At 42.4% G+C, this 24,133-nt stretch overlaps 1 protein-coding gene across 2 annotated transcripts in view; it reads right to left on the reverse strand.

Annotated features, from left to right (window-relative positions):
• The window catches only part of otud7a (OTU deubiquitinase 7A), a 539,312-nt gene that overhangs the window by 155,770 nt on the left and 359,409 nt on the right, over positions 1 to 24,133 (reverse strand). For both annotated transcript variants that reach the window (XM_039773581.1, XM_039773580.1), the window contains one exon: positions 11,529 to 11,711. In XM_039773581.1, coding sequence (XP_039629515.1) covers positions 11,529 to 11,711 — 183 coding nt within the window. The remainder of the gene's footprint in view (positions 1 to 11,528; positions 11,712 to 24,133) is intronic.

Genomic DNA, 24,133 nt, shown 5'->3' on the forward strand with positions numbered 1-24,133 from the left:
GATCCATCACTTTTTAACTGCTTCCTGTGGAATGTTGCTTAGGACAAGATTCCCTAGTTCTTCACTGTAAATAACACACTCACCAGATCTGCACCAACTATAATTCTGTTAAATTAATTTATTGTTTAGATTATTGTATTGCTGAATCTACAGTGTGCATCATACAAAATACAGTAAATTAAATAGTACTAATTTAAAGAAAATGTAACTGATAAAAATGAAAATAGAAGCAATATATGTAGGAGTCAAAGTGCACACTGATAGTTTATTTCATCCATCCATCCTCTTCCGCTTATCCGAGGTCGCGTCGCGGGGGTAGCAGCTTAAGCAGAGAAGCCCAGACTTCCCTCTCGCCGGCCACTTCTTTCAGCTCTTCCGGGAGAATCCCAAGGCTTCCCAGGCCAGCCGGGAGACATAGTCCTTCCAGCATGTCCTGGGTCTTCCCCGGGGCCTCCTCCCGGTTGGACGTGCCCAGAACACCTCACCAGGGAGGCGTCCAGGAGGCATCCTGATCAGATGCCCGAGCCACCTCATCTGACCCCTCTTGATGCGGAGGAGAAGCGGCTCTACTCTGAGCCCCTCCCGGATGACTGAGCTCCTTACCCTATCTTTAAGGGAAAGTCCAGACACCCTGTGGAGGAAACTAATTTCAGCCGCTTATATTCGCAGTCTCGTTCTTTCGGTCACTACCCATAGCTCATGACCATAGGTGAGGGTAGGAGCGTAGATTGACTGGTAAATTGAGAGCTTTGCCTTACGGCTCAGCTCTTTTTTCACCATGACAGACCGATGCAGAGCCCGCATCACTGCGGATGCCGCACCGATCCGCCTGTCAATCTCACGATCCATTCTTCCCTCACTCGTGAACAAGACCCTGAGCTACTTAAACTCCTCCACTTGGGGCAGGATCTCTCCCCCAACCCTGAGAGGGCACTCCACCCTTTTCTGGCTGAGGACCATGGTCTCGGATTTGGAGGTGCTGATTCTCATCCCAGCCGCTTCACACTCAGCTGCAAACCGCTCCAGAGAGCTGAAGATCACGGCCTGATGAAGCAAACAGGACAACATCATCTGCAAAAAGCAGTGACCCAATCCTGAGTCCACCAAACCAGACCCCTTCAACACCCTGGCTGTGCCTAGAAATTCTGCCCAGAAAAGTTATGAACAGAATCGGTGACAAAGGGCAGCCCTGGCGGAGTCCAACTCTCACTGGAAACGGGCTCGACTTACTGCCGGCAATGCGGACCAAGCTCTGACACCGGTTGTACAGGGACCGAACAGCCCTTATCAGGGGGTCCGGTACCCCATACTCCAGGAGCATCCCCCACAGGATTCCCCAAGGGACATGGTCGAATGCCTTTTCCAAGTCCACAAAGCACATGTAGACTGGTTGGGCAAACTCCCATGCACCCTCTAGGATTCTGCTAAGGGTGTAGAGCTGGTCCACTGTTCCGCGACCAGGACGAAAACCACACTGTTCCTCCTGAATCCGAGGTTCGACTATCCGATGGACCATCCTCTCCAGAACCCCCAAATAGACTTTTCCAGGGAGGCTGAGGAGTGTGATCCCTCTATAGTTGGAACACACCCTCCGGTCCCCCTTTTTAAAGAGGGGGATCACCACCCCGGTCTGCCAATCCAGAGGCACTGACCCCGATGTCCATGCGATGTTGCAGAGACGTGTCAACCAAGACAGTCCTACAACATCCAGAGCCTTAAGGAACTCGGCGATCTCATCCACCCCCGGGGCCCTGCCACCAAGGAGTTTTTTGACCACCTTGGTGACTTCAGTCCCAGAGATGGGAGAGCCCACCTCAGAGTCCCCAGGCTCTGCTTCCTCATTGGAAGGCATGTTAGTGGGATTGAGGAGGTCTTCGAAGTACTCCCCCACCGACCCACAACGTCGAGTGAGGTCAGCAGTGCACCATCCCCACCATATACGGTGTTAACACTGCACTGCTTCCCCTTCCTGAGATGCCGGGCGGTGGACCAGAATCTCCTCGAAGCCGTCCGAAAGTCATTCTCCATGGCCTCTCCAAACTCCTCCCATGCCCAAGTTTTTGCCTCAGCAACAACTGAAGCCGCATTCCGCTTGGCCTGCCGGTACCTATCAGCTGCCTCCAGAGACCCACAGGACAAAAAGGTCCTATAGGACTCCTTCTTCATCTTGACAGCATCCCTCACCATTGGTGTCCACCAACGGGTTCGGGGATTGCCGCTACGACAGGCACCGACCACCTTATGGCCACAGCTCCGATCAGCCGCCTCAACAATAGAGGCATGGAACATGGCCCATTCGGACTCGATGTCCCCCACCTCCCTCGGGACGTAGTCGAAGTTCTGCCAAAGGTGGGAGTTGAAGCTACTTCTGACAGGGGACTCTGCCAGCCGTTCCCAGCAGACCCTCACAACACGTTTGGGCCTACCAGGTCTGACCGGCATCTTCCCCCACCATCGAAGCCAACTCACCACCAGGTGGTGATCAGTTGACAGCTCCGCCCCTCTCTTCACCCGAGTGTCCAAGACATATGGCCGCAAGTCTGACAACACAACCACAAAGTCGATCATTGAACTGAGACCTAGGGTGTCCTGGTGCCAAGTGCACATATGAACACCCTTATGCTTGAACATGGTGTTCGTTATGAACAATCCGTGACAAGCACAGAAGTCCAATAACACAACACCGCTCGGGTTCAGATCGGGGGGGCCATTCCTCCCAATCACGCCCTTCCAGGTCTCACTGTCATTGCCTACGTGGGCATTGAAGTCTCCCAGCAAAACGAGGGAATCCCCAGAAGGTATGCCCTCTAGCACCCTCCAGAGACTCCAAAAAGGGTGGATACTCCAAACTGCTGTTTGACGCATACACACAAACAACAGTCAGGACCCTTCCCCCCACCTGAAGGCGGAGGGAGGCCACCCTCTCGTCCACCAGGGTAAACCCCAACGCACAGGCTCCAAGTCGGGGGGCAATAAGTATGCCCACACCTGCTCGGCGCCTCTCACCGGGGGCAACTCCAGAGTGGTAGAGAGTCCAGCCCCTCTCAAGGAGATTGGTTCCAGAGTCCAAGCTGTGCCTCGAGGTGAGTCCGACTATATCTAGCCGGAACCTCTCAACCTCGCGCACTAGCTCAGGCTCCTTCCCCTTCAGAGAGGTGACATTCCACGTCCCAAGAGCCAAGACCGCCAAGGTCCCCACCTCCGGCCACCACCCAACTCACACTGCACCTGACCTCCTTGGCCCCTCCCATAGGTGGTAAGCCCATGGGAAGGAGGACCCACGTTACCTCTTTGGGCTGTTCCCGGCCGAGCCCCATGGGTGCAGGCCCGGCCACCAGGCGCTCGCCATCGAGCACAGCACTGGTCTGATGACAATCTTGTGTGAGCTGGAAACAGGATTTCAAAAGCAAATGCACACCCAAGGATGATGATATATAAATAGATAAACACAGTCAAAGAGAGTCCAGAGATAACTCACATCAGATGTACACAATTTTGAAATGACACAATCTGCTGGGCTCTGTAACAAGATGGAGGAAGGTAATTTATGATTATATACAATAGCCGTCTTTAAGTTTTATTAACACTTTAGTTTAGGTACTACAAAAATGCATTTATTACCCGTGTACTCTTAACACTAGAATTCCTGAAGCCTACAAAAAAACTAATAATCCCAGGCCACATTAAATTCCTTCTCATCTCTCCATTAATGTCTTTTGTTTTGCAAATGTGTCAAACAGCACAAGCAGCAAGCAGCCTGCTATCAAACCGCCCCACCGACGCAGCTCAAGTCGCAAAGAAGATTCTCAGAGCCCAAGTCTGTTTATCTCTGTGTACGGTGCCTTGTATTATAGAGGGTAAATAATATATCGTCATTTGGAATATATGCATTTCATGTGTGTTTCGTGTCTACAACGATTTATGTAATTATAGAATGACAGGAAATGCGAGGCAGGAATTTTTGAACACATAAGTAAAACAGAAACGTTTTTCATGTTTTAGTAATAATTGACAAAATGTAGACATAAAGTGTATAATGTGTGAAGACTGGAGTCCAAATATCAAATAACCATTTTCACAAAAGGTACAAGTATAATAAAACAAATGCGCTTTTATTCAAAAATATAACCGTAGAAAAAGAAGTTTGCTTAGGGTACAAAGTAGATATGTCTGCTTGGATGGTGCAGCGGTAATAACCGCTGCCTGATTATCAAGAGGTTATGGATTTTATTCCCGGGTCCTCCAACATTTGCCATTTTGAGTAGTAAGCTGCTATTTTTATTACTATTATAAAATAAAAACATATATTGATTTGAATCTATAACAGCTGGTGTAAATATATAGTCTTGTTTGTGATTATGTTTTGTTATGGTCTTTATATGAAAAACATTTATATGTTATTTATATTAAAACCGGATCAAATGTTATTTACCTTGATTTATTTTCTTATCTTCCTACAGGGTGAAGTCACAAGTAGAGCGCAGAGCTTTCTGTGTTTGATTGACTCTGGTATGCTGACAAAGTGCTACTTCAGTACGCGAGTGACTATAGCTGCAGGTGGAAGCTCTTGTCGCACTGTTGTTATGGTTCTGCCTTTGTCCAGAAATGGCTCCATAAGCTTTATGGCCTTAGTCCCAGAAAGTCTTTCTCCCATGGGACGACTGGGATCTTTTCCCGAATAAAGAGTAGCATCACTAGTAATTTTACCAGTATGTCAATATGCCGCACAACACAGTGATGGAAAACCGATCTATTGATATTTTATAAGTGCAATAAAAACCAAAAGAAGTGAATGTTACGTAAGAGTTAATGAGTAATAAGATACTTTTTTTCTGTATCTAAACTAAAATGTTACAGATTCGATAATGCAAATTTAAATATAAGACCGCCATTGTATAAAACCGTAAATTACCTCCCACTAATAAATCAATAATTATAATGCAAAGGCATTGATGAATTTCAAACAGCAGAATTCTTTCAGTTAAAAAGTGAATCACTAGCAGATAAAGAGACAAATTTTGTTTAAAATGAAAGCCAGTAAGAATCTTCACATAAAAAGGTGGTGATAATCTGAAAAAAACTCCAAGTTATGTAGTTGAAGTGGATATCTTAGCTGTTAGCTAACCACATGAACCTTCTGGACTGACAAGCTGCTCTCATTTGTCAGACTTCATGTGTTAACATTCTTCCTGTCCTTCTGAGTATTACTCATTACTTATCATGTATAAGATGACAAGGTTTGCACCATTTTTGTTTTTTTCTATATTTAAATACAGCTTTCATTTATGCAATATTATGATCAAGCGCTCCCTATGCAACACGCCTCTCCCTGTCATTCATTAGTCAAGAGTCCTGTCTTCAATTCAAAAAGTCCTTCCCATGAGGGTTTGGGTTTCCTCTTTAAAAAAAAAAAAAGAAAAAAAGATTTTACATTTCCACATATTGAGCAAGTGACTGGATAACAGTCATCTGGATTATGTTACACAAGTAATGCAAGATTTTTATTTTTTATTTTTCTATAGATGTTTTTCACATGAAATGAATATTTTTCCCCAACCACCACTACAAAATACACGAGCTAAGTAACATATTAAAAAACACATTTTTGGGTTGAGTATTCCTTTAAATATTTTACACTTCATTTTGTCATTATCCTGTAACTTATCTTTTCCTTCTTTAGTTGTGTCCTAACAATTACAATAAAGGACAAAGAGAGCATAAAACTGTCAGATAGCATTGTCTGCTTAAAAGCTTTAGCTACTTCACTGTCATCACCACCAGCAATTTATTTCTCTAAATATAAAATGATAAATCATTCAGCGTCAATGCCGGGTGCCAAGTTGGCTGGCATCTACAATGGGGCGGTGATGTCCAATGAACAGAGGAAGCAAGAAAAACGAAGAAAGATGGATATATGGGCTAGAACAAGGGTGATCAATGTCGGTGCTGGAGAGCCGCAATGGATGCAGGTTTTTGTTCCAACCCAGTTTCTTAATGAGAAGTCAATTATTGCTGATGAAGCAATTATTTTTTAAGTGACATTTTGATGCTTCATATTAGTGGTCTTGGTTGTTAAGGTTCTCCACCCTTAATTGCTTATGTCAGTCTTAAATAGCAGTATTCAGTGTTTTTAATGGTTCCTTATTAGCAATAAGATTTAAATGACAAAGAAGCTGCGGTGGACTGGCACCCTGCCCGGGGTTTGTTTCCTGCCTTGCAACCTGTGCTGGTTGGGATTGGCTCCAGCAGACCCCCATGACCCTGTAGTTAGGATATATGGATGGATGACAAAGAAGCCATTAGTTATCCATCTAACTTATCTCCGTTTACACCTGTGTGGATTCATCATGCACTGTTTGGTTTAATAAAACACTTAACAGAGGAAAGTGACAGACTAAAAATGATCCATTTTAGACATGAAATAATTTAGATGATATTCTAGGAAAGGAAAAAGTCTACAATATAAAGACCTAACATTACGGACTAACAAGCCATAAAATTAAATCATGTCTGAGACAGGCAAGAACTGGTTTCTAATTAAGCAATTGGGTTGGAATGAAAACCTGTCGCCACTGCGGCCCTCCAGGACGGACATTGCCCACCGCTGGGCTAGAATGTCAGATAAACAAGAGCAACAGAGGTGCACCAAGAAAAAGGGATGTAAGGACTAATGTATCTCGCGAACAGATGTTCTTAAATAAATGACCTGATTGAAAAAGACATGTTTTTCGTTGTACTATTATGCCCGTTTTAATAAACGGGTGTTTCACTATGCTAGTTCATACATAATGTCATGAATAATCGGACCACTTGGAAAAACAGAATTATGATGAAAATGTTAACTATCATCATATGTTCTCTTGCACTATAAAATCAACTTGACCCTGCTTACTGTCTCACATTGCCAAATGTTTTATTGCAGAAAAAGCCTCGGAGGACATCCTTTCTTAAAACTGAAATCCCCTTTTATCCTTTCCCTTTGATTCCTTTCCAGTAGACTCACAGTTATATATCACACCTCTGCTGTTACTCCTGTTTGCCTGTACTTACACTTACCAACTTTTGGGATTATAAAGTTCAAAGATGCATTGCACTTGCACACAGGACTATAGTCCACTGTCACTGTAAGCTTCTCTATTGAAAGTGCTTACTCTCCATGCCGCTGATTGACCTAACTGAGGAAAGAACTCTGTTTCTAGGCTCTGGCAGGCTTAATAAGCTTTAATCTTTAAATATTATCATCAAATAGCTACTTTCATAAATTAATCAAAAGAGAAATGTAGATACTCTGACCATACAACCTCATAATTGTAGATGTTCAGTCACTCAGGTGGCCCTTAATCTCGTATTGACACAAACTCTCAATTTGACATCGCCCTTCTAGTCAGCCCTCTTTCTTGCCCGTTCATTCTGTTTTGTTTTTTTTTTCAATTGTCCTCTTCCACCTAATCTTTCTTCTTGGAGGGAAGGTTCATGTGTCTAAAGTCTCTAAAAGGTGTCTTTCTGGACCTCTTATAACAAACACATACTGTAGAACATCCAAGTGTGCTCCATACTTAAAATTGGTTCTTCCAGATTACATCACAAGTGGCAGCTTTGCACTTTGCAGAGTTCCTTGTGAATTGTGTCAGAAGTGGCATCTTCAAATTCAGAAAGGGGTTGGGGGTCACAGTGAAGCAACCCGGTGTGAGTAGCTACGAGCAGATCTCACAGCATGCCGTACCAACTCACATCTGTATGCAGCGTCTGTAACACCCCACAAATGGCACACCCTTAAGCAGTTTAAAAAACATTTCTATCAGTCATTGCAATTACATGCTCTTTAATAACCCAGTTATTCACAGGTACCTGGCTTCCAAAATGCAATGTAAACCCTTATTCCGGTTAGAGAAACTGGGTTATTGGTCTTTGAGAAACTTGGTCAACATACACATATTCCTCTCTGAGTAACCAGATTATTTGGCCATGTAAACCCTTAACCGAGTTACAGTTAAGGATTTTGTAGTCTGTCCATGTATTTGCTTCACACACTTTCAGCAGCCATGGGTAAAAATGTCCACAAGATACATTTCCAGAGGTAAATGCTCAGGCAATCACATTATTCTTTCTCTGGTTGAAATACTGTGATCTGTCTCAGTGTTTCAGAAATCAATCACTAAATTCATTTTAAAAAACTGAACACAGAGTGCTAAACTCAGCAATGCAATCTTGAGGGCAGTATGGTGACATGTTAAAAGTAATGTGTGTTTTGTTGTCCGATTTACTTCATAAAGTAACAAGCAACCTAACAGAATACACATAACACTGAAGTAAAAATAGTTGTGCTTATTATTATCCTTGCAGCACTGGGTGTAAGGCAAGAAGCACACGTGCCGGTATGTCGGTCCTTCACAGGGCTCAATCGCATAGCCACGATGAAAGCAGTGTGCTGTGTGAAATCAGAGAATGGAAACCTATTAATAAAGTGACAGTGTGACTAAACATATTTATTTAAACACAAAAAAAATGATCCCAGGCTTCATGCTTGTTTTTGGATTCACAGTGGCTAATGATAATGATTAACTTTTTCTTTGCTCAGTTTAATGACGTTGGAGTATTTTGCCAGAAAATTACTTGCTCATGTAAAACGATTTTTAAGAAACAAACTTTGTGCCTTTAAGTAGGTTATGTGTGTGCATGCGAATACACTGAGTGAAAGCATTCCCAAAAAACTTGGGAAGGGGGGAATTAGAACATAACATACCTGCAGTTCTTATAAGCATTTCAAAGACATTCTACAGACAATTATCACAAAATACGAGGTACTACAAATACACAACAAAGCCCTTTAGTGCAGTCCTTAACTCTGCTAACTATTTTCATTTCTGAGGATAATTTGTTGTCTCCTTTACACCATATAAAAATGTAATAAAAATACACCAAAACCAGTTTTGTAATTCCTGTTGACAGATTATTTATTGCAAGGTATTGATGCCAAATCAAAGAAACTGGGACATGACAGTCTGATTAATTAAGGTACAAGTTAAATTAAAAGCAGAAAGCAGCCAAAGTGGGCTTACTGGAGTGAACTAGAGAACCACTGATCTATATAGTTTACAATAAATATACAACAATAATATTAACACTTTAGTTTAGGTACTGTAAAAATGCATCAATGACTCATTTACTCTTACATAACAAAGCTTTAACAAAGGATTTTTTTGGTCTCCATAACACTTCTAAAACCTCAGTAGATCTAGCTATTTATCTCTGTGCCATGAGGCATCTTGACATGCTGGTAAAATGATTTGTTAATCTGAAGGGTTCACAGATCTTATACTAAAGGTACTTTAATATTATTGTGTCGCAAATCGGTGGGGCCGCCACCCTCACTGTCTTCCACTGCGAGTCATGCATGCTCTGCACGCCATATTGACAGTTAATTCCTTGCCACTAATCTTTTCGCGTTATCTCTTTGATAGTACAGTATTCCCCGGAACAATGAAAATTTGGGAACTACCAACCAGCAAAGAGACATCTGTGTCCTTTCTTTAGGACACAGGTATTCTTTCTATAGAAATGCAGTCTCCCTGAAACCAACCTATGAAATTATATTTCTCCTACCGGGTAAAGTGGAGGTGCTCCAGGAAAACTTGCCGCACAAGTGTGACCATCCGACAAGGGAACTGGCTGGAGTATTCCAAATTACCATTCACGACTGTGGTTTGGTTCACTTATTTGTGGTGTGAGGAGCGAACGTCGGTGAAATGGTGGTGAAGGGAACAATAGTTGATTAGAACAGCTATATGCAGGAAGTTTGTGCGTGGGATGTCAGTTGTCGTGAGAGGACACTCATGATAATATGATTTGTGTCATGACAACGTCAGTCGTCATGAGAGAACACTCACGATAATACAATGTGTGTCATGGTAACGTCAGTAGTCGAGAGAGGACACTCAAAATAATATGATTTGTGTCACGATGATAGAAAAGCACCCTTAATATGGAATACCATAGGGTCATCCTTAAAAGGATCCCTGATTACTTGCTTACCCACCAGCAGGAGCAGTCTGGTTTTACGCCTAAGAAGTCTACCATCGACCAATTTCTGGCACTGAGAGTTCTCATCGAGCGCAAACATGAATATCGGCAGAGTTTATTTGCAACCTTTGTCGATTTTCATAAAGCGATTTACTCAGTTGTTCAAGCTACCCTGTAGGATATGCTGAGACTTCGTGGGATCCCCCTGAAGTTGCTGGATATTAAAGCTGGCCTGTACACTGGTAATATGAGTGTTGTACAGAATGGAGGCAGAACCTCTGTGTTTTGATTCTGGTGTTCTTCAGCTTGCATATTCTGGATGTTGTGGAGGGTCACAGAGTCCAACGGCTGTGGAGCATCCGTTGGTGAAGAAAGAATCACTAATCTTGACTGTTGATGATGCTGTGATCTTCGTGGAGTTGATAGAGGTTCTGATTGGGGCTCTTGAGACACTGAGCAAGGAGTCTGAGTGTCTGGACTTACGAGTGGTCCTGGATAAAAAACAATATCCAGGCCTTTAATGACCTCTTGGGCACAGCCATCTGCAGTGTGTCTGTCTGTCGACCTTGTTGAGAGGTTTACTTAGCTCAGCAGTGACATTCATGTCTCTGGTGACTCTTCCTATGAAGTCAGTAGACAGATTGGAAAAGCATAGGCTTGGTGGGGTGGCGCTCTCGATATCTTTGCAAAAGGAAGAAGGTCTTTAAGAGTTCTGGTGCTTCTTGTTTTGCTATATGGTTGTGAGACATGGACATTGTCCAGTGGCCTGAGTTGAGTCGGGAATCCTGTGGTACTGTGTCTCTTCAGAGAATCCTTGGGTACTGCTGATTTGACTTTGTGTCAAATGAGCAGTTACTCATGGAGTCCTGAATGAGGCACATTATCTACATTATAAGGGGGTGTCAGTTACGGCACTCAGGCCAGGTGGCGCAATTCCCCAAGGGTGATCCAGCTCACACGATCCTCACTGTTGAGAACCAAAGCAGCTGGACTGTAGCAGATGGGACTGGACAGCACATCTGCCTGGGGGGTTACCAACCAGGATCCCAAGCTGTTTCATTGTGTGGTGGGTGCGGCAATGTGCTATACCAGTGCATGCTCCCCAACCTGACCTAAGCAACCTCAGACCACTCTAACGTGACACTTTGTTAGTAGGTCATAATGCTGAGATGAATAAACACTTTACTAATTCTTTGTAAGTGTTATGAAGACCTGAAGACCTAAATATGTGTTTGACCAGGTCTTATTTTATAGTTATAAATGGGTAATAGATGCATTTTTGTAGAAACTAAACTAAAGTATACTTTTGGAAAAAACTATGAAAAAAGAAGGGTGGGAGAATTAGTTTCTTTATGTTTAATATGAATAACATTATATTTTTAAATTAAAAATGATTATTAAAGCTAGAATCCTGAACATGGCATGATTAATTCACCTAGGGTAATGAAATGCTTTACCTGCTAAAAGCTGTAGATGCATACATAAGGCCTGAATTAGCAGAACATTACCTTGTGCAATGTCATCCTGTTTCTGAAGACAGGAACGCTCAATCTTGCTGGGCTGAAGCTTTGGGTCTCGCTCCAGCTGTTTATAGCACCTCCCTTCATTGAAGACATGTGGGAGGTTAGCAGTGTGAACTTGCCGGAGCTGTTCATAGTCACTGAGGGCAGCGCTCAGGTCCCAGTTTTTACCTTGAAAGAAATATAAGACATAATTATGTTGGAGCATCTGTTAATAAAAAAAAGAATTTGCTTGATTATATTAAAACTACTATAGAACCAACAGGGAGAAATAACAAGAAATAGGATAATTAATTTGTTGAATTACATTTGGGTCAGCAAGATTTCCAACTGTGTTTTACCTTTGTCAGTATCTATAATGGTATTATTTGAATAAGACACTAATATAATAGAACTAATGTGTTGTTAGATATAAGGTACTAAAAACATTTTCACATTCAATTAATGGGTGTATCCTGCATAATGCACAAACTGAAAGTCTGAAAGGACATACAGTGGCATTTATTTATGTACTTGTCAAATCTGTCAAGCAACTCATTAATAACAAATGTAAAGAACGATTATCTCTATAGTTCTATAACTGCAGAACTGGAAGGCTGATTAGCTTGATCAGCTGCACACAATTTGATTGGCAGTGGTGACTGAGCCTCTAGTATATGCTCTCGCTGTACAGTTTACTCCTACGGCCATTACATACAGCCTGCCTAGTTACTAGTTGTTTTTATTATTAATTGCAAATATTTTGTTAATTAATAGTACTCTAAATCTGCGTCATGGTTGTAAGTGTTTTGCTCGTGACTTAAATTGTAGTACTACATAAATACTTGCGTGTGTGTATATATATATATATATATATATATATATATATATATATATATATATATATATATATATATATATATATATATATATATATACAGTGGTGTGAAAAACTATTTGCCCCTTCCTGATTTCTTATTCTTTTGCATGTTTGTCACACAAAATGTTTCTGATCATCAAACACATTTAACCATTAGTCAAATATAACACAAGTAAACACAAAATGCAGTTTTTAAATGATGGTTTTTATTATTTAGGGAGTAAAAAATCCAAACCTACATGGCCCTGTGTGAAAAGTAATTGCCCCTTGTTAAAAAATAACCTAACTGTGGTGTATCACACCTGAGTTCAATTTCCGTAGCCACCCCCAGGCCTGATTACTGCCACACCTGTTTCAATCAAGAAATTACTTAAATAGGAGCTGCCTGACACAGAGAAGTAGACCAAAAGCACCTCAAAAGCTAGACATCATGCCAAGATCCAAAGAAATTCAGGAACAAATGAGAACAGAAGTAATTGAGATCTATCAGTCTGGTAAAGGTTATAAAGCCATTTCTAGGACCCCATGTTTTTTAAAGCATGGGCTTACACAGCTAGTATATATATATATATTGTGATGTATGGCCGGCTTCATATTCCGGTCCTCATCCCCAGGCCGCCAGGAGGAGCTCTCCCGACAGCAGGGATGGGCCCCGAATTCCAGCAGGGCCTCATAGACTATGTAGTTTTTATGCACAGCCCTGCTGGATACCTTGGGGACCACTGGGAGTCGCTGTCGGGAGGCCAGTGGAGTCATTTATGCCCTATAACCCGGGAGTGCGTCATAATCCCACGACAGGAAGAAACAACGTGCTTCTGGGATGAAGATAAGGACTATTTACCCTGACCCGGAAGGAATAAGGACTTGTGGACTGTTGGGCAGGAACACCTCCGTTTCAGGGAGTATAAAGGACAGTGGGAGCTCCCAGACGGCGAGAAGCTGGGTGGTAAGAGGGCAACGCGTCTGAGAGCTGGAGGATTGGATTATTGATTGTGTTTATTGTTGATGTATGAATATAGTGGAGGAGAGGGTGCTTGGTGCACTTTATTATAATAATAAAAATAATTATTATTGCACTTTTACCTGGTGTTTAGCGTGGTACCTGAGGGTTCAAGGGAGCGCTAGCGCCCCCTACAGCTACACTGGCGTAGCTGGCAGGATTCTCTGGCCGTCTGTTGGCAAGGGACCTGCATTTCAAACAAATACTGTGTGGGCAGACAACCCTAGGAAGGTCGCGCTTCAACGCACGGAGGTGCAAACACCACCCTCTACGAGGAACGTTGCGTCGGTGAGCCTTCTGTTATTTCGGATCATAATGGGGAAGAAGACAGGAAAAAAGAAGGACAATACCAACTGGGTACAGAGCCTAACCGAAGCCGAGATGTCCTGGACTTACCTGACTGGGAGGTAATGCGGAAAGACCCGACTAGCCGTGTATCACATCGGGCCAGGAAATCAAGGCGAGGCACTAACCTTTCTTTCTTTTGTTCCCGTAGAAAGACAGACTCAGTGCCACCATAAAATCCTGGATGCCTGGACAACAACATGTAACCACTTCCGCATTCTGTCCCTTCCTGGTTTCCCTACGAGGACGTCAGTTCTCCCACACACCACTACAGTTCCCTCTCAGCATGCCATCCAATTTTGGGTTCCTTACTTATTTAAGTTCCCCTTTACAAATGGAGACTGTGCGATGCTATGACCTACTGTCAAAGCATAGCGCCTGTACAGATTGTTGAGAAATACTTTGTTTTGTTCTTTACAGTATACAGGGCCGGAAACCCCAAACCTTGACCTGTCTTTGTGTTCCTATTACAATATATATATATATATATATATATATATATATATATATATATATATATATATATATATATACTGTATATAGATGTCAGAGAAGGACATTTTTTGTATACTGGGTGGTTCCATTTCTCTTTCAGGCAAAGGAACATGTAAAATATTACATTTAAAACAGCAAATGAAGAAGCAATAGGCACCCATTGTTGGGACTGGGGTGAGAAGTTAAAAGGCAAATTTCCTGGGTAATCCTGTTACTAATTATTGTCATGGCTGTCTACAGGATATAGGTATTTGCTGTCTTGCAAAAGAATCACCACTTTGAAGTTTTACCTGGTTAAATATACAAACAATACAAAATTGTGATAAAAGAACTGCTCCTTCCTTGGAAAATATTTGTATTTACTGGACTTGGAAATTAAAATGTCTGAGAATATTGGTTTCTAATCAGCATATATGTATTCATTGATAGTTGCTAACAATACATTTTGTTAACTTGTGTTTAGACTATTTGTTAAACACTGCCAAGACACTTGCACAGAGCACAGGGGCTCACAGGCTGACAAAGGTTTGTGGCTGGTGTGACATGAGGCACAAGGATGGCAGGGAGGAGGAGACAGCTCCACAAGAAAATGGTTGTGGGTCCAGCGTGAGAGGGAAGCCTCATGAAAGGGCCGAGCAAAGCTGGCAGACGAGAAGTGAGGTGTGCCTAGGTCACAGCAACACAAGGAGCCCAAAGTTGAAAAAAAGAACGACAAAGAGATGTTGACAGGAATTCCACGATTTTGACAAAACTTCTGTTGGGAAATGAGTGTCCGGTGAACAGAGTGCATCCGTGGACAGTTGGATGATCAATTGTTGGGGTAACATAGTGCACAAACTGGACTCTGCACCACTAAAGGTTGTATCCTCTAATTCTGTATCCTTTGTAACTGTATCCTCCAATGGACTTTTAGAGTGTGCTTTTTCTGAAATTACTGTTGTGTCTTTCATTGTGTGTTTACTCACCGCCCAATTTAGAGAAACCTGTGTGCTATTATCGGTAAATTTCAAGAGCTGCCAGTCTCTTAATAAAAATGGGTGGCAGTAATCAGATATTTTAATGGTGTCTTAGTTAGATTACCTGTAAGTGTGACCAGACATCTGTCACATATATATATATATATATATATATATATATATATATATATATATATATATATATATATACACACAAACAGTTGTCACACATGTGCGATTAGGAGGCAGTCAGAGAGCCTAAAGGTGAGTGAAACATCGCGAGATACGGGGTTGTCACGTGGTGCTTACCTGAACTCTTTTGCCAACAGAAACCAAGACGGGAAATAATAAATCAACTTTCGGGTTTTCAAGATGGCTGCGATGACGTCACTTCCGGCCATCCCTGATGATATCACTTCTGGCCAACCCTGATGACGTCCCATCCTGTTAAAGCTTACAGACTGCCAACCACTTCCTGTCACATGTTTGGTCATCTATACTAATAAAAGGCAAAGCCCTCACTCACTCACTCACTCACTCACTCACTCACTCACTCACTCACTGACTCATCACTAATTCTCCAACTTCCCGTGTGGGTGGAAGGCTGAAATTTGGCAGGTTCATTCCTTACAGCTTCCTTACAAAAGTTGGGCAGGTTTTATATCGAAATTCTACGCGTAATGGTCATAACTGGAAGCTGTTTTCTCCATTTACTGTAATGGAGATGAGCTTGAACGCCGTGGGGGGGAGTTTTCGTGTGACATCATCACGCCTCCCACGTAATCACGCAGTACATAGAAAACCAGGAAGACCTCCAAAAAGCGCTGAAGAAAACATGCATTATATAATTGAGAAGGCAGCGAAACAATAAGAAGCGAGCGAGTGACATATACAACCATGTTCATGAGTTCTGCTACTTCGGAAACAAAGCACGATGTAAACCTACACTTTAAATTAAGTTCATATACAGGCTGCGCTGGCGTTTGTAATTTAGTGCCTGCCCATAAAAGGCCGTCCGTCAGCGGCAATCCAATAGCAAACTCCCACTAAATATTCACGGGTGAAGGACTGTGCTTATGGAGAGGAAGATGAGATGGTCAGGGTGGTGTTTGACACAAACTCAGCGAAACTGCGAGAGAAAGTTTTAAGTGCCAGGACTAAGGTAACATTAAATACAGCCACGGACATAGCGAGATGGCACCAGCACAGCTGGGAACCTTCGATGCATGTACACCGAGTGGCTCACGTGAACTGGCGCAGTGCACAGATAAAAGCAACAGTTCCAAAGAGCGCTGAACAAAAACCGAATTACACAATTGAAAAGGCAGCAAAAAATATGAAGCGTCTGATACATACAAGCATATTCATAAATCCAGCTACTGCGGAAACAAAGCACACAGTGGAAAAAGTCAATGTCCCGCTAAAGGAAGACAGTGTAAAAAAACCCGTGCATGCAGTGTGTCAGGTCTCAGATAAAGAAGAAGGCGAGCTGTTTATTGATGCAGTAAGAAACGAATCGATGAAAGAAACCTGTCATCTTTACAACGATTGACAAACACGGAATGTAACTTGAACACAACACATCCTACAAATACGAACCTGATTGAAAGAAATAATGATAATCAAATCCTTGATGACAGCAACACTCAGTAACACTCACAAAACAAATACTGTATATTGACAGTCATGTTACGTTATTTTTAAAATGTTCCCTTTTCTTTTTCTAGCTTTTTTAACACACTACTTCTCCGCTGCGATACGCGGGTATATATATATGTATATATATCCCGATCTACATACTCGAATAATGGATACTTTATTCGCCATCAATGATTGTTTTGGTAAAGCCATACTCAGTGTATTCATTAGATGAACGGTAAAAAAGTAAGAGCGAGGGAGGATGCAGGCTGTAGTGCGCGTCAACTCTATCTGAATTGCGCGATCACATTTCAAAAAATATATCTTTTCAAGTTCTATTTAGTCCATATTTGTCAAACTCAAGGGCCGCGGGTCACATCCGGCCCGGCGTGTAATTATATCCGGCCCACGAGATCATTTTATATACTGTATTATTGTTATTAATGGCCCAGGTATATGAAGCGCTGGTAACACAATAAACTACAGATCCCATAATGCAGCGCTTCAGCTGCCTTGCCGAACACTTACCGCGTTAATCAAGTCTAGCTTATGATGCTGCAAGTTATTGCGAAGCTAGCTCACACGATGCTTGAGAGAAAAGTTCATTCTGAAAATAGAGCCTTTAAAAAGCGATGGGAGGCTGAGTATATGTTTACTGAACCCGTGTGTCTCATTTGTGGAGCTAATGTGGCTGTAATTACAGAATTTAATCTAAGCGGCACTATGAGACAAAACATCAGGGTAACCTGAATGCAATGCAGAAGATACAGAAAGCAGAAGAATTAAATAAGAATCTGACACTTCAGCGGACGTTTTACCGTGCACAATCACAAAGTGATTTCAAGTGAAGCTACTTTTATGGGAGACACAAATGCACCAGTGCACCTTGCCCACTTTCCCTGTTGCCAAGTAATGTTAAACCAAGTCGTCACTACGGTGTTCCCAAATACGCACTTTGCTGATAAACTGAGCGCACTGAGTTTGCACGGCGCTTTGGTGACTTTGAAGAACAAAAAAAGTCCGTCTACATGCGGCTCGAACCTTGTGCATGTTTGGTAGCACATATCTGTGTGAGAAGCTCTTCTCAGTGATAAAGACTAACAAAACAGCACACAGGAGTCGCCTCACTGATGAGCACCTGCAATCCATCCTGAGAATCTCCACAACACAGAACCTCACAGCAAACAGAAACGAACCTGTTGCCAAAAAAAGATGCCAGGCGTCCAGCTCTAAAATGACATATGAGCAAAGACAACTGAATGATTTGATTTGTTATTGCTGAAAGGAACACATTTTATTTATATTTCCAGGTTTTGTTATGCAGCATGTTCATATTTGAATTTGTATAATTTTGACAGGATATATTTTTATGGAGAGCAAAATCTTTTGGGATATTTAAAATCTAAGTTTATTTTTATATAAAATTACATAAGAGTAAAGAAATTTGAATGTTTGTTCTTTTAATGTTTACTTTATTTCTAACTTGTATAATTTAGACAGGATATATTTTTATGGAGAGCAAAATATTATAAGTTGTTTAAGGTTTGAGTTGATTTATTCAGGAATAATATTCCTGTCTGTTTTACCATTCCTACCAAAGATATTTCTGTCGACTAAATAAAAATTCCTTCTATTTAAAATTTAAATAGAACTTGAACAAATCGATAGTTCATAATATCCACGCAGACTTGCACATAGAGCGAGAGTTATCCGTTTTAACAAGCAGCGAACATTGCACTGATCTGAAATAGCTGTGTGTGTATATATGTAGATATGTATGTATATGTATATATATATGTTTATATATGTGTGTGTGTATGTATGTATATATATATATATGTATGTATATATATGTTTATGTGTGTGTGTATGTATGTATGTATGTGTATATATATATATATATGTGTGTGTGTGTATATATATATATATATATATATATATATATATATATATATATGACAACAACACTCATCACTCACAACAGTGACAAAACAATTACATTGACAATCATGTTACGTTATTTTCAAAATGTTTCCTTTTCTTTTTCATTGCCTCTTTAACACACTACTTCTCCGCTGCGAAGCGCGGGTATTTTGCTAGTTTAGATATAAACGCCATTTTGTCTGAATCATTCATTCACTGTATTTCAAGACTTTGAATCATCATTTTTGCTTATTGTCTCCCCGACAATATACGGGGACGGTCCCCAAACCTTTATTTTTGTCTGAAGGACGTTATTTAAATCACAATTGGCATAGCCCAGCAGGATCCTGTTCGAAGATGTCTGAAGAACAGAACCTAAACACGGTTTTGAACACCATCATGGGGGATCTTCAAACCCTGAAGATTCAAATGGGTGAGACAAGGACCCAATTGGCTGAAGCGGAAGCTCGTGCTGCAGCGGGAGTACGGACGGAGCTCGTTCGGTCACCTTCCATTGCACTGACCCCCCTTACTGAATCAGACAACATTGAAACTTTTTTTTTTGATTTTTGAGCGTACCGCTAAATGGAACGCATGGCCGAAGTCGGAGTGGGCATACCAACTGGCTCCCTACCTGAAGGAGCGGCGCAGAGCCTACTATGATTTAACGAGGAGCAGGCTGCTGATTATGGCGCTCTAAAACTCAAGGTCTTCAAACGCTACGGCGTATCATCGGAACAGCAGGCAACGGAATGGAGGGAGTGGCAGTTTGACCCAGAGAGGCCAATACAAACCCAGGGCTTTGAAGCTTGGGGTAAGGTATGTCGATGGCTACGGCCAGACATTAATAACTCCCATAAGATGGCCGAATTACTCGCATGTGAGACCTTTGTGCATGCCCTCCCAGAGCATTTGCCCAGCAGGTCCGAAAACATAGTTTTGAAGACATGGACACCCTGACCCAGATCGCAGAGCATCACTGGGCGGCTTAGAAATCGGGGCGATCAGAACGGTTCTCTCACTGAACCCAACAGGCACGTGGGGCAGCTCCCAAGCCCTCCCGACAAGCTCCTGAACCTGCCGTCCGTAGAAGAGACTGACCAGCTAACCTACCACGCTGTTACAAGTGTGGAGAGGTTGGACATCTGTCTCCTAACTGCCCCTGCCAGCCCATGGACTGTTCATTGGTGAAGGGAGAAAGGTATAGTGCCATCGTGAATAACCCTTTATCTTTACCTTACACAGGTGCAGTTATTATCAATGGCAGAAAGGTAAGAGCAATGTTTGATTCCGGGAGTAACATTTTTATTGTTGCTGCTCATTTTGTTTTACCGCAACAGTAGACTAGACTAAAAATTAGTCTCAAATGTATTCATGGGGACATCCGGTATTATAAGACAGCCAGATGTATGGTGACAGTGAATCAAAATATGACGAATATGAACATGGCTGTATTACCGGAACCCCCATTTCCAGTTATACTTGGAAGAGACTGGAATAAAATTAACAGCGGTAAAAACATAACTGTACCAGTGAGAAATTTAGGCTTAGTCATGGAAAATACTGTTCCGACTGCCTCCACGCCATGTCCCCTAGTAGCACGGACTGATACAAGCACCAAGTGCGAAGAAATTGATGTCCCATCGTCCTCTGCGGGAGCCGATACAGCTAACGTGGAGGACGTGGAAGCAGATGCCCCGCCCCTTGAGGGCACACCAGACCCAATTCAAACCTTAACTTTTCAATGAAGAAGGAGTTAATCTAAATTGCGAAGAGAACAATGGAATGATAATTCCTTAAAATTTGCTAGGAATGCTATTGTATCCACCGAGGGATATACAACCCTAGATCCCATGCCACCAATGCCGTTCTTTGTACTCAAAAATGATTTGTTATATAGAGTGGCAGAGCACGGGGGTGAAGTGCGAGCATCGTTGCTAATAAACGCACTTATCGGCGACAGTGTGTGAATTAGCACATGCTCACCTTCTGGGAGCCCATTTAGGCTCCGATAAAACTTTAGAGAGAATAAAGCTCCGATTTTACTGGCCGGGAATAAATGAGGAGGTCCGACGATTTTGCGCTTCCTGTCCAGAGTGTCAACTTCGCCAGATTCCTAGAAGGACAAAAGCTCCTCTTGTTCCCCTTCCCCTTGTTGATATCCCATTTGAAAGAGTCGGCATCAACCTCGTAGGACCATTAGAACCCTCGTTAAAAGGATTTAAATATATTTTGGTGTTAGTCGAGTACGCCACTCGCTTCCCAGAAGCTGTTCCATTGCGTTCAGCTAATACAAAAATTGGTAGGGATATTCGCTCGTGTTGGGATCCCCAAAGAAGTTTTAACAGACCAAGGGACTCCTTTCACTTCAGAGACGTTCAGGGAAATAGCCAGATTACTCCGAATAAAACATCTGAAAACGTCGGTCTATCATCCCCAAACTGACGGGCTGGTAGAGCGCTTTAATCAAACGTTAAAACAGATGTTACGTAAGGTAGTTAACGAGGATGGAAGAAACTGGGATCAGTTACTTCCTCTCGTTTTGTTTGCTTACAGAGAAGTCCCGCAGACCTCTACAGGTTTCTCTCCTTTTGAGTTATTGTATGGAAGACAACCCAGAGGTCTTTTGGATATGTTAAAGAAGGATAGGAAGAGGAGGTCCTCCCTACTTCAAATATTCTTGAATATATCGCGCAATTACGCGATAGGCTAGAGAATATTAGACCTATTCTAAAAGACAATTTGGCTAAAGCACAAGCAGCGCAGTCTCGTTATTATAATAAAAACACCACCATCCGGGAGTTCATCCCGGGTGATCGTGTCATGGTGCTTGTTCCAACCTCCCACTCAAAATTATTAGCACATTGGCAGGGCCCATATGAAATAAAAGAGAGAAAAGGACTCGTGGACTATTTGGTGAAACAACCTAATCGTCGACCGAGTGAACGAGTTTACCACATTAATTTATTAAAGCCATGGAAAGACAGGGATCTTGATCCTGTCTCTGGATAACCTCGTTCTCTCTTCACGTCATGTGCCCATTTAAATTTTGGTCCCGAGTTAACATTTGAACAACGACAAGATTTCGAGGGGACTATCTTGTCTGTCCCCAAAGTAGTGGATGACGCACCTGGACGTACTGCGTTGATTGTCCATGATATTATAACAGACCCTGGTGTGATTGTCAGAGAGAGATCTTACAGGTTCCCGGAAGCAAAAAAAGGAGAAGTAGAGTTGGACGTTAGACGAATGCTGGACTTAGGGGTTATCGAAGAAAGCTATAGCCCTTGGTCTAGACCAATTGTCTTAATTTCTAAACCTGATGATTCGTGAAGGTTTTGTAATGACTTCCGCAAACTTAATCAGGTCTCTAGATTACTTACTTACATCGCGAATAGATGATTTACTTGATCGGCTAGGAAACGCTCGATTTCTAACTACTCTTGACATGACTAAAAGGTATTGGCAAGTTCCCTTAACGGACTCCGCTAAAGAAAAAAACGCATTCAGTACACCTAGTGGACATTGGCAATACAAGGTCCTTCCTTTTGGTTTGCACGGGGTGCCGGCTACTTTTCAACGTCTGGTAGACACACTGCTACGGCCCCACAATTCCTATAGTGCCGCCTACCTGGATGATGATGTCATCTATTCTGGCACATGGAAGGACCATGTAGGGCAGGTTAAAGCAGTGCTCTCCACACTAGCGTCAGCCGGGCTTCGTATTAATCCTAAGAAATGTTTCTTCGGTTTAAAAGAGGCCAAATATTTAGGCTACGTAGTAGGGGGGGGCATTGTCTAACCACAATGTAATAAAATTGATGCCATCATGAATTGGCCCCGTCCAATGAATAAGCGGCAGGTTCAAGCATTTTTACGGTTAGCGGGTTACTATCGCCGTTTTGTACTGCATTTCTCTGAAATTGCTTCACCCTTATCTAATTTAACAAAGAAACGAGCACCTTTGAAAGTGGTATGGGATGATGCGGTTGATAAAGCATTCTGTGACCTAAAGTTGGCCCTAACGTCAGCACCTGTGTTAAAATCTCCTGATTTTTCTATTCCTTTTATTCTCCAGACCGACACATCGGCCACAGGATTGGGTGTCGTGCTGAGTCAGTGCGTCGATGGTGCTGAACACCCTGTGATGTACCTTAGCCAGAAATTGCTGGAACGAGAGACCAGGTATGCTGCGGTGGAGCGGGAAGCCTTGGCGATCAAGTGGGCTGTTACGGCTCCGAGATACTATCTATTGGGACATGAGTTTACTCTGGTGACGGATCATGCCGCTTTGCAGTGGATGTCCCTTCATCGTGAGACAAACCCACGCATCACTAGGTGGTTTTTGGAGTTACAACCTTATCATTTCAGTGTTGTTTATCGTAGGGGTTCCTTTCAAGCCAATGCAGATGCTCTCTCTCTTGTGTCCACGACCTCGCGGTGCAGGTCGCCCGACCTGAGGGGTCTGGGCTGAGGGGGAGGGTCATGTCACACATGTGCGATTAGGAGGCAGTCAGAGAGCCTAAAGGTGAGTGAAACATCGCGAGATAAGGGGTTGTCATGTGGTGCTTACCTGAACCCTTTTTGCCAACAGAAACCAAGACGGGAAATAATAAATCAACTTTCGGTTTTCAAGATGGCTGCGATGACGTCACTTCTGGCCAACCCTGATGATGTCCCTTCCTGTTAAAGCTTCCAGACTGCCAACCACTTCCTGTCACATGTTTGGTCATTTAGATATAAACGCCATTTTGTCTGAATCATTCATTCACTGTATTTGAAGACTTTGAATCATCATTTTTGCTTATTGTCTCACCGACAATATACAGGGACAGTCCCCAAACCTTTATTTTTGTCTGAAGAACTTTATTTAAATCACACAGTATATGTTTTAATATAGCATATACATCTCTCTCTCTATGGGTGGTTACCTACCAGGTAACACATGTGGTTTGTCTACCAGTTGGGTAAACATCCGCCATGGGGCACTCTTCAGTTGCGAGAAGCAGACCATAGAATGTTACATAGTTTACTGTCAAATAATGCAAAGGGTACATGACACGTGTTTCGCCCTTATTTGTGCTCATCAGGCGTACACACTCCACTGCTCCCCTTGCAGGGATATATATACATAAAATCCAACGTCTGTTTGTCTGTCTGTTCGCTTTCATGAGAGAACTACTTAACGGATTCAGATCGGGTTTTTTTTCTAGAATTTGCTTGAACATTCTGGTTGATTTTGCAACTTCTCTCATCGCGCTAAGTATCATAGTTCACTTGCAGAAGCGATTTATTCATGCTAATCCGAGACAGAGGCTGTGGGCCGAGGGGAGGGGGAAGTATGACGTCAGGATTTGGGAGGTGGATAGGGCCCTCC

The sequence above is a fragment of the Polypterus senegalus genome, chromosome 12 (genome assembly GCF_016835505.1).
Source record: "Polypterus senegalus isolate Bchr_013 chromosome 12, ASM1683550v1, whole genome shotgun sequence".
NCBI classification, from domain to species: domain Eukaryota; kingdom Metazoa; phylum Chordata; class Cladistia; order Polypteriformes; family Polypteridae; genus Polypterus; species Polypterus senegalus.